Here is a 12271-nt window from a genome sequence, read left to right on the forward strand (position 1 = left end):
CAGTATTCCGTCCAATTAGGTTCATAACTATTTTAAGTTACTACCAGTCTGATAAATATTTAAAAAATGCACTGGTGATACATCTTTGTACCTTGTTATGTATATTTGATTTAATTTATATATGATTTAATTGTAAGTTTTAAAATCTTTTTATTTTTAATTTCATTATATGTACAAATTATGTAGTTCTGTTTACTACGAACTCGATACTTTTTCCAGAAATAGTTTGACCTTGACTGTTCAATTTTGTAAACAAATAAAGCTGACCGGGTTCTCGACCTTAATTCAAAATTAGTAACAGTCGCGTGAACAAGTTTTTTTTTTTTTTTTTTTAAATTTATTTTTATTGTGGGAATAATAAGGCTGAGATCGAGGCTGTGTTGGTTACGTGACCCTCGACTTGTAAATAGTTTTTAGTGAAGTAAACAATTTTTTTCCTTGGAGTAAAATGATTGGTTTTTAACAAGGTCATAATGAGGCTACGTGATTTTTTATATGTAAACATGATCACGTGATCCTCTATTTCGCAATTAGGCATTTCCGAAATTGCGCATTACTTAGTTTTAATAGTGATGCTTAGAGAGAGATCAATCATTCGGGCTTCTAAACACTAGGACGTAAAGGTGTTTCTTTTGTTGTGTTATTTTGGTAATTACATTTTAATGTTTATTCAGATTATTTGGATTCTAAAAGATTAATTCGTTTCTCTGGAAATATTTTGAGTGCTCATACAGAATTCTTGAACAAATAAATTTAATTAATTCAAACACCGGATTATTTCTTGTGTTTGTACAAAGAACTTTAGACAACACAATTGAACAGGATACAGCATACGTCATCGCCTTCCATCTTGGATTCTTCGTCGGGACACGAACTTAAATTCATTAAAACATTTTATTATTAGGACTTCAACAATTTTATTCGTGGATTATTCTTGGATTATTTTTGGATTTGATTCTTAAAACAGTAAGTTCTTATTTTTTTCACTTTTTTAAAAGTATTTTTCCAGGGAAATAAATTATTTAAATTTTTCAATGCTCGATGTTTTCACTCTTTCTTGTGTTGCTGTTTATTCGAGCCTAAACACGTAACATAAGATTCGAATTATTTAACTGGTTATTAATCAGTACAGTATACTATATAAGTTTCTTCGATTACTTAACAGATGATTTACTCTTTTTTCATGCTTAAAAATGTTAATTTAAGCCTCTGCACATGCATAATGTGTGCCTTATTTTGCTGGTAAGATAATCACACTAGACTAAGTTACGTCTTTGACATGTGCCTGGTTAAATTCTATCCGAATATTGGATTTAGCAATCCTTTCTCTCAAAACAGAAATAATAAATCTTGTATTCCATTTCACATTTGTGAATAAAAGACTGAGGACCTGTTAAGTGACTTAAATACCAAAAATTTCACGAATGATGGTGAATGCACTGAGAGACATGGTATATAGGTGTAAATGATATACATAGGGCCAGTTTAACCCAAAAGGCGAACTAGGCAGCCACCTAGGACGTCAAGAACGAAGTACACTCTCAGGCCATTCATTTATTATCATATGTAGACTAAATAATGAAATTAATAAATTATCAAGCCGAACTTGCATTAATACTAAAAACAAAACAATTTATAATAAGCGATGCCCCCCCCCCCCGCTTGGGGGACAGGCAAGGTAGAAGGTTTGCCTAGGGCGCCAAATACCCTTGCATCGGTCCTGGATTTACTAGTAATTTGTGTTTGAGAACAGAATGTTGCACATTCAAAACATTTTACTATGGCTTGCATGACACGTGTCCCATCTTAATACTTTTACTTTTTGGTAAACATGAGGATAATTAGCACGGCAATTGTCTTGTCGTACAATGTATTTAATAAATCAACAACCTCGCGAAGAAAATATCACGTCTTGCCCCCAATAAATAGCAGCTTTTTGTACTTATGAATATTAGTAATTTTGGCACGACTTCGAGTCCTGTTGACAATCAGTTCTTCCATACACCTGTACGCAAGCGGGTCATAGGTGATATCGAACTTATTAGCAATGACTTCCATGCGACCTTGAAGAACAGGAAGGTCGGCAATGCTGAAAACGCAAATATTATGAACGTATTTCTGGGCTTTACAACGATCCTTTAGCTTGTCCGTCTTCCAGCCGATGTAACGTGCAATATATGGTTTCTTGTCAGGGTCTCCTGCAAACAAACAGAGAATATTCAGTCAGATATATTATCAGTCTTATGTAAAACTATCTTTATATCTTCATCCAACTACTACTACTGCTACTGTTGATGCTCCCACGACTAATACTACAAACTACTATCCGTCCAGCAGAACTCGATCTACGACTGTAAAACAACTACGAATGCCCTCAACCCCAATCTGATTAAATCAGATCTCAACTGTCCTACGTAAAGAGCTGACAGCGACCGCTTAGGGTCACGTGACCTATAATCACTATTTTTATCAGCCTTGAGATGAAGTATTGTATCTTCTCGTATGGTAGACTTAGTAGTGTGGCTGATGGAATCAGATCACAATTATTAGTTCCGGACGAATGTAGTCCCAGTCTATTTTTAGAGCACTTTATCCTGTCTCCTTTTGGTGATGATACACGAATTAGATTTAGGCATTCTTTTTATGGATTTAAAGGTAATTGTTTATTCTTTAGAATATAAGCTTACGGTGTAGTTGTCTGTGTGTGTTTCGGCGAAGTGCACAGTGAGTAATAAGGTCCAGGTGATGATCCGGAAGTGAAATCTGTGTTCCAATGTACATTGCTTAGTTTAAAGCCTAGCCTCTCAAAGAAATGCCGGTGAACCTATGACAAGAACTTCACCTTGAAGTCATCTTTGAAAGTACTTTAGATTAACATATGATTTGTATTGTTTGGACACAGTGGAAAGTTCCGTACTGATAAACAATTGTAGAAACTATATCGGACAATTAATTGTCCTGATGAGAACCAGTGTATGCCGAAGGATTTGAATCATTTCCGATTGTTGAAAGCTGCATTTCTATTGGCCAGCTCAAAGACAGGCGCGTAGCTTGACCATTTGTTTTTTGTCATACGCAAGTATAGAACGACAAAGGCATTCCCCTTGTCGCGGTGACCAACAAGTAGATATCAGCTTTCTTTTTTTTCCCCTGACATTACTGGTAACGGAGACTAACCGTTCGGGCCGTATTTCATAATTAAGCTTTCACCCTCCAATCAGTTCTGACTATCGGACGCTCGCTAGCAAGTAATAAATTTATTTGGACAGACTTTTGTATTGTATGGGAATGATAAATAAAATCCTTCTTCTTTTGATCCATATTATTAAATCTTTCGGAACACTCACATTTTTTAGTATTAATCCCCAACAGAACACCTGTGTATCTATCATTTACTGACCTTTTTAAATTGCTGACGCATGCGTGGAAAGCAGTATCACCCCAAAGCAAGAGTAACGCCTGAAAACTTTCTGCTGGACATCTGCGATTCACCACTTTATTTACGACCATAAAGACATTGCGATGAATGCGTCTTCAAAGTTTGGTAGTTTATGAGTAGCGATAGCAAACACGTGATAACGGACGCCAGACGAAAGACCACAGCATTAAGTTTTCTGGTCTATGACCAGTCGAGCTCTGCGTGTGTGTGTGTGTGTGTGTTATTTAAAAAACCTGCCTCGCTAATTTTAAAACCAGTGCAATAGGAAACACGCACATAATTCTTTTTACCTTAACATAACATTAACAAATAATGTCTTATTCCTGCAACTGATATTTTTAAATATCATTTTATTGCTTGGATTGGAACTTGGAGTTTGTTTTCATGAACACAAAACAGCCATAAAGGATTAAAATACAGTCATAACATCCTGCGACTTTCTGACATTCGTGCTGCTTTGTCTCTGAGAAAAAACCTTAAATTTCAGGAATTCTTCAACATGTTTTTAAGAATAAAATAACTTCCTGGTGTCCGTTATTAAAAACCATCGAGGTAATATCTCCACTACTCACAAAATTCCAACACAGTCTGAAATGTTTTAAGCATGATAAAACAAAATCTTACTTTCGATAATTAGAATTGAAAGTTTTATGAAACTGGGACCAGAGCAATTTCATAAACAGTGCCCCCCCCCCCCTCGAAAACTCTCACTATGAATATACCCTTCCATTTATCTTTCTGTGTATACAAGCTAAAATGAACTTCCATAACCACAAACCAACGAATGAAAATGCGGTCCTGCATTTCTTTTTCTAAACGTCTTAGTTGTTTTGTTTTTGTTTGGGCTGTAATTTTTTAATATTTCAGCCTCCATTTTTAATCTTCTTCTGTATTAGATATACGTGGCCTTACTTCCTGTGCATCCCTCAAAAGACTGCTAGTTCCGCATGATCAATTTTACCTCCTCAACTTCAAAGGTAAATTAGGGATTTAAAAAAAAAAACAAAAAAAAAAAAAAACGAGCTCTCTGCTTTAGATAGTACATCGTGACCACATGTAAAGAAATTACAGTTACAATGCAATAAAACAGCATTTTTAGAGGTGTGCCAACTTTATCTCCATTATGCTTGTTGCCAAGGCAAACACCTTATACCGGCCCCACTTTCTCAAGTTCATACTAACCGTAGAGCGCTACTTAAAACCGCAAAACACAAAGGTGGCACTCTACATTTGCGTATTTCGCAAAGGGTTACATTTTTAAAGTAAAATAATTTCCCTGGTTCCCCCGCTAGTTATCTTGTCTATTTAAAAAGCCATTGTACATCTTAAACATTGTAATAAGAATTTTTAACTCCCTTTCATTTGGTGTATGATTAACAGGTGTAGTTTGGATTATAGAGTCATACAGTTGGGTCTTATTTCTGATGTGAGTCTATACCCTCCCCCCACCCCCGAAAAAACAAAACACTGCAAGCACAGCCTGGTCACTTTCACTTCCAAGACTTAAGAGGTAAAATTGTACAAAAAAAAGAGTCCATAACTTTTTGACATTTTATGTATTTGGTAATTCATTCATTGCACTTTCACAAGCTAGTATTGTCTGGTCTAGCAACGTTCCTTTTTCCCTATTTTAATGACTGCAGAAAATAGCATACTTTACACTAATGCAGTCTCATTTTTGATCATACGGGAGCAGCCATTTTGGTCAGTCGTGTCCTAAGGTCATGTACTATTTCCAAAAGCACAATGTCCAAAGAAATTTCAGCCACGGTTCATTATAGCAACATAGAATTATGCCATCATTTTCTCTACAAACAACTTCACCTGACACCTGTCACTCTCTTAGAAGTAAGTACCGTCTGTAGAGCGCCCCCCCCCCCATGACGCTTTTTTAGCACTAATACGAGTACCCTTACTTCGTGGACGGGGTACTAATACAAACCTATATGTATCAATGGAGCAGCCGAGTGTGATTTACAAGATTTTCAGGATGGCCACATAGTTGATGTCGCATCAGAACCATTTTAAGTTAGCTCGAACAAAACATTGGAAAAAGTCTTTTAGTGAAAACCCTGGGCTGGTATGACTATTCAGTGAAGAAAAGTAGTGATAAGATTTTGAAGCTGGACAAAGAGGCAGCCGTATCAGACACCAGGCAGATACCATTTTCATAACAGACTAACTAGACATCACAGTCTTAATTTGAAAACTCCTTATCAGTATGACTTTCTATTTACATCAGACATCAGATTGGCACCATTTTCATAACAGACTAACTAGACGTCACAGTCTTAATTTGAAAACTCCTTATCAGTATGACTTTCTATTTACATCAGACATCAGATTGGCACCATTTTCAAAACAGACTAACTAGACGTCACAGTCTTAATTTGAAAACTCCTTATCAGTATGACTTTCTATTTACATCAGACATCAGATTGGCACCATTTCCATAACAGACTAACTAGACATCACAGTCTTAATTTGAAAACTCCTTATCAGTATGACTTTCTATTTACATCAGACATCAGACTGGCACCATTTCCATAACAGACTAACTAGACGTCACAGTCTTAATTTGAAAACTCCTTTATCAGTATGACTTTCTATTTACATCAGACATCAGCTTGGCACCATTTCCATAACAGGCTAACTAGACATAATATAAGTGCCATGTCAACATTACTGTCACTTCTGGAGGAGAAACGATAGCAAGATCTTCAAGAGGGCTGCTGCGGCGGCCATACTGGATGTCCGAGACCAGAGGATCAATGTGTAAGTAAGTAGAAGCAGCCATACAAACTTTTACTAACGGACAGCAGACGCCCGATGACGGACGAAATATCATCGAATCTGGTTTATGACCAGTATAACTAAAGGTCTGGTCTATACAGACTGGAGGGAAGATATCAAAAAGCTTGTACAATTTATCATATGGAGGTAGAAGTATTAGAAATAATTCACAAAACAATATTAATGAAACTTCTGAAAGTTTTAACCGGTGATTTGAAAACGAAACGTGTGTGTGTGTGTGTGTGTTTGTGTACCTTTGTAGCCACCGGGAGTGTCCAGGAAATCATTGCTGTAAAGGTTATTCAAAGTTGCCCAGTAATGTTCATCAGGAGTAAGGGTATCAGCTGACCACCCCAAAAGATCAATTGCGATTTCATCTGTCAGTGCAAACTCCACAAAAGCTCTGCTGAATATGTTGTAGGCGTTACCCTTTGTAATTACAAGGTCAAACGGTGGATCCTCTTTTTTCTTTTCGGTGTGAATCATGTAACCCGTTCTAGTTCTCTCGTTTATAAATGTAAAATGTTTCTTCTCGAATCTTTCGAAAATCCTCAAATTGAGAACTTCGTGTATATCATTCGACCCATTAAAAACTTTTAAAATCTGAACTAATTCGGAATTAGTTTTAAGTGGAAGTTCACTAGAAGCCATATTTAAAAGATATTCCCACGGCTTTCCGTTGTTCACGAGGTCCTTCATACAGTTAATGTCCGCCAAAAGCCGGGTATAACTGGCGTAAATTACTATCTCCAACTTTGAGGCAACGAATACATTTTCAAAGCAGTCTGCCAGCGATCTTACAGCGTTTATGAGACTATCGGGACTTTTTCTATCCACGTGTATGCAATACTGATTTTGTGGTCTGTATATAACCCTCATAAGTCTTTCCAACTGCTCCAAGTTTTCGTGGAATAAAATACTGTAAGCTATTGGAAAATCGACCTCTTCTTGCTGCTGAGAACCTGTTATGTAACCGCGCCGCTGCTTAAATTTCTCGCAATCCTGAAACTCCCTTGCTACTTTTTCATCTTTTCTGTGCGGGAATGTAAAATTTTTCATCCGCAAAAAGTTCATCCCTCTTTGCATCTCGTAAGTGTCCCCGTTTATCAGTTTGGAACAGGACAATTTTTTCAGATAGTTTTCTAAATCATTATCCTCGAATTCTTTGGAATTAACGTTTCCAAAGAAAACAGGATAATCTAGTCCATTTTCAGATAGTTCACGATGTTCGTAACCTAAAGCTTGCCTGGCAAGTTTCCTTTGAAGCTGCAGAGGATGGGGAATATGTGTGCGTTCTATCCACATGAGGAATATGAAAATTGATAAGGTAACGGCAAAAATTACATACACAAAATACCGAATTGCACGTGCCATTTTGGGATCCAGATTTTGCACTAGTACCTTACAAACCATCTATGATGGTGAATCAGGAAATTGAGAGAAAAGTCGACGGACTGAGTCTGAGAAATCCTTGCATGTACGATTCAGGACATCTGCAAGAAGAGACAAGAAGAAATGTAGAAAACAAAGACAGAAACTCATTAGCATGCATTCTGTTGGTCAAGCTGTAAGGAAAAAAACATGCACACAAACATGTTTGAAAAAGATACTAAATAATCGACAATGATTAGACTGCGAAATCTAACGTCGTGTAGAACAACTGTTGTGTATATTTAAGTAAATGCTTTATAGAAATAAAAAAGTAAAAACCACATTTTATTCATCTATAAGCACACGCATCTGACCACAACATATAGACAAAAAAGGAAAGAGCCCACTATGTCGAGTACATCTGTTTTTGCCCATGCGTTCAATGGATCAAAGATAGGCTAGGAGGAAAAATAATGTGAATACATCAAATCATCCGATAAACTCTTACGTATAACGCTTGGCCTCGTCACCAAATCGTGTTTGAATAGAACCAGTAACCAAATTTTTAATGCTGCTGTTATAGATTTAACGACTTTTTTCATCACAAGATAGGCTAGAGATGGCGGCCAGTATATTTGGTTGAAGAACCACCAGGGAAAACTCCGGGAACCACCGACCTAAAGAACGATACTGGCAAGTTTTGTCATATAACCACGTTGACCGAGCTCGAGACTCGAAAGTACGCGGACATTGGTGGATGCCTGTGATCTGTAAAGGCGAGTGCCTTAGACCACCAAGGGTCCCGCAAAATCTTGAACCTGTTTATAATAGTCAGAGCGACGTGTGCTTCTTGAAACTGTAACATATCTCTGCTTCCTTATAAAGCGTCCTAATAACTTAAACATATAATGTTGGGTGGTGTGGGTGCGGACCGAGTATTTTATTGGGGGTGGGGTGAGGGCCGACCTAGTATTTTATTTTTATATTTCTGGCCCCCAGAAAGCTTGAAAAAATTTCTTGTTTTGATTTGTTGACAACAGAATTTGTTGTGTCCATATATCAATTAAAGCATATTTTATCTTGATGTAAAAAAAAATGTTCAATTTCTCGAGGTATTAAAAAATCCCCTTCTCCTTGCCACTCAGCCAATGACTGATCAGTGTCAGTGACAGTTTTGTTTCACTGCATACAACATCCATATTGATTCATCTGTCGAGGAAACGCAATGGGATGGTTTTTTGTTTGTAAGTTATTATTTTACAAACTCTCTGCAAAGTGCGAGAGGATACTTTATAAATAAAATAAGGGATGTATCGAATAAGAAAATTTGTGTCCAAATATACAGACTGAATAATGTATTCACTCGAAACTTGTTGACTAGCTAGATGAATACAAGTGGTGACAACGCTGTTTTAAAACGTTGCCTAACGGTGACAACGTTGTTTTTAAACGTTGCCTAATGGTGACAACGCTGTTTTAAAACGTTGCCTAATGGTGACAACGTTGTTTTAAAACGTTGCCTAATGGTGACAACGATGTTTTAAAACGTTGCCTAATGGTGACAACGTTGTTTTAAATCGTTGCCTAATGGTGATCCTTTATAGAGACTAGATATTTTTTGATCATTTCGCTTCTAGATTCATGATCTGATTCAGACTGATTTCACATCGAAGAAAGTAGGTGACATTTTCCATCATCACTATCTGTATGCGCTCTCATGTCTAATTTTGTTTTAATGTATTACATTCCGCATTCCTTTCGCATTTCCTGTATAGTATAGTGTAGTGTCGCATAATGAAATGCAGTATAGTGTACTGCAGTATAGTAATTGACTCATCGATTGAAGAAAAAAAAAAGAAAATAAGACAACAACAAATGTTTTACGACTTTGTGAACCTACCATCCTTCAAAAGAAGTTTTGTTCTGGCCGGCACTTGATTGTTGGCACAATGTAATTACTATCACGAACGCTAACAAAATCAACAACCTGGTGTTGGGCTTTGGCGTCACAAGAAATTAATAATGAAGTCCGTAGCAGTGAGGGAGTGATTTCATGCACTGATGAATAAGATTGGAAGTACGTGATCCGCCGAGTGTAACAAACTAGAAAATGATAAACTTTTATGTTAGCATTCGAATTACGTTCGTCGCTGGTTATGTCACTGAGGATGGAAAGAAGATCATACAACTTTTAAGAAATACGATCTCGGCTCGATGCTCGAAAAAGGAGCTGGCGTATCGAAATTCTCCGTCAAGATAAATGGTAAATAAAGCTTAACTTGCTTAAGGTACATACATGGTATTAAGGTAATGGTTATATATATATATATATATATATATAGACGAATGCACCGTCATATCAATTCTTACTAAAAAATACTATAAATGTAAAGACTGAAAAACTAAATTAGTTCGGAAGGTAAGCATTCTAAATAAAGGGCAAACATACAGTTCCAAAAGATAAACTGTAAAGATATAAAACTCCCTTTAAATGGTATATAGACAAATATAAACCTAAAAACTAATTTAAGAGGAAAACAACTCCCAAATATTGGGTCAACATTTGTTATATAAACCGCACCGTCTCAAAACGTCCAGATTTTTATTACAGTGGAACAAATCTATAAAGCTTCTTAACTGTGTTCACACACACACACACACACACACACACACACACACACACACCTGCCCCTCTGAGAATGGAAGTTTATACATTCAACAATGTGTTCTACTGTCAGTGGATACTGGCAAAGTACTCACACAGGTTGAGTTTCGCTTTCAAGGAGGCTTGCCTAGTTTAGTTATGCGTGTCCGATACCACGTAATCTCTGCCATGTATTCTGTGTGAGGACTGACATTCTCTAATGATGGGTTTGATGTTCCAAACTTGTTTACTTTGCCAAATGAATCGGGTACGCCAGCTTATATAACGTTTGAATCAGCAAATATGTTAATGCGTTTTTCAGTTAGCTTTAGATCCAGATATTTTTTTTAGAACATTCTCGAATCGTATCAAATCTAAAAGAAAATATAAATATCCCGGTATGTTAGAGCCTGCCTATCCTAAATTTTCTTCCTGTTGGCCTTTTTTTGCAATATTTATTTTCCGTCTTCTTCCCGACGGTTTCTGTCTACTCCCGGATGTTTCCGTCAGAGACTTAAAACTACCGAAAACTTCTAAAAGGACACATACCTTTGTTTCAATGTTCAGGAGAAATTACATAGCTTATAAACAGCGTTCAATTTAATTATTTAAAATAGCATTCAATTAAATTCTCAAAATCTACCTAAACTGACCGTGGAAGGTGTAAAACCTCCACATCTGCCTAAATGCTATATACGTTTGTATATGCGATATCATGATCAAAGAACAGCTCACATTTCCTCTGGCTAAACTCCATACAAAACCGAAAAACTGACCAAACACAACGAAACTTCTTTAGTCTGATGCAAAAATGGATTTTTAAGAAAGCGAATGAAGACTTGAATGATCGAGTTTTCCACCACACAATCAGTTGAGCGGTTCGTAAATTTAAATTCACCAAAGTTTCAAATGAACTTACCTTCTGTATAAGATGGATTCGATAGCTGACTACGATTATTTCATAGATTTTATATAACTGTTCAAGCACTGAGACATCGCTCCCGAGGTGGTATGTATGTCTCAACGCGATTTATTAATAAAGTTGTTGCTGTTTTGCGTTTAACGCCATTTTCAGCGCATGATATGCTGTACATGGCGGCCGGTATATCTGGTGGATGAATAACCCGGGAAAATCCCGGCGATAATCACCGACTCACTGGAAGCTACTAGAGTGGTCATACATGTGTTAGCATGCCTGTCCAGTAATCGCTGCTGATGCGTAACAAGCAAGTTCAAGCACATTACGCCCGTGCACATGCCTTGCAAAAGGTCACCTTTTCTCAGGTGAATTTCTCAGATTATTTCAGTTTATTGGCGCTATGTGTTTTCAGCTTGAGTGTGAAGGCATTGTTTCAGTAGTTCTGCAGGGATTACGGTGTACAAGTCATATATATGTATTCGTCTTACTTTTAAAGAGTCCTCTTCATGACCGAAAAACACCCCCAATCCTCGGCTTTCCCTCGGCTGTTCGGATAAGCAAACTGTACTTCTTACGATTGTAAGAGAACGCTCTGGAAGCAGGACGGGTACCGTATCTATTCCAGGAGTAGAAAAATCTAATTTGGACAACTAACAATGAATGCCAGGCAACCATTTCTATAGCAACGAAAGCAAGGTCCGGCAATATTGTCAAATATTATAATTACTCTTAATGTATTTTCCTGCGGAAAAAAACATTTCGTTGCTAAAATGGTTCCCGGGGTATCCGATTCATCTCCAGATATTTCGAACAACGCTCGAGAATGTTTGCCTATTAACAGCAGAGTAACACACTAGCATTTCTTTTATCTTCGACTTGACACAGATTGTCTATGACCTTAATCGCATACTCTTTATCAGAAAGCCAATGATAAGTGTTGCTGCATACTATATTGACTTGTGGACCAATGATGATTCTTCTTGCATACTATATTGACTTGTGGACCAATGATAATTGTTGTTGCATACTATATTGACCAATGATGGTTGTTGTTGCATACTATATTGACTTGTGGACCAATGATAATTGTTGTTGCATACTATAT

At 36.9% G+C, this 12271-nt stretch overlaps 1 protein-coding gene across 3 annotated transcripts in view; it reads right to left on the bottom strand.

Moving 5' to 3' along the window:
• Positions 1-1539: 1539 nt before the first annotated feature.
• Positions 1540-12271, bottom strand: part of LOC149775116 (beta-1,3-galactosyl-O-glycosyl-glycoprotein beta-1,6-N-acetylglucosaminyltransferase-like) — a 60616-nt gene continuing 49884 nt past the window's right edge. For all 3 annotated transcript variants that reach the window (XM_089944513.1, XM_089944512.1, XM_089944514.1), the window contains exons 2-3: positions 6487-7725; positions 1540-2198 (exon numbers count right to left, since the gene is read on the bottom strand). In XM_089944513.1, coding sequence (XP_089800639.1) covers positions 1906-2198; positions 6487-7645 — 1452 coding nt within the window. In that variant the 5' untranslated portion in view covers positions 7646-7725 and the 3' untranslated portion in view covers positions 1540-1905. The remainder of the gene's footprint in view (positions 2199-6486; positions 7726-12271) is intronic.

Source organism: Sinohyriopsis cumingii, chromosome 19 (assembly GCF_028554795.1).
Source record: "Sinohyriopsis cumingii isolate HCF-2022 chromosome 19, ASM2855479v2, whole genome shotgun sequence".
In the NCBI taxonomy this organism is placed as follows: Eukaryota; Metazoa; Mollusca; class Bivalvia; order Unionida; family Unionidae; genus Sinohyriopsis; species Sinohyriopsis cumingii.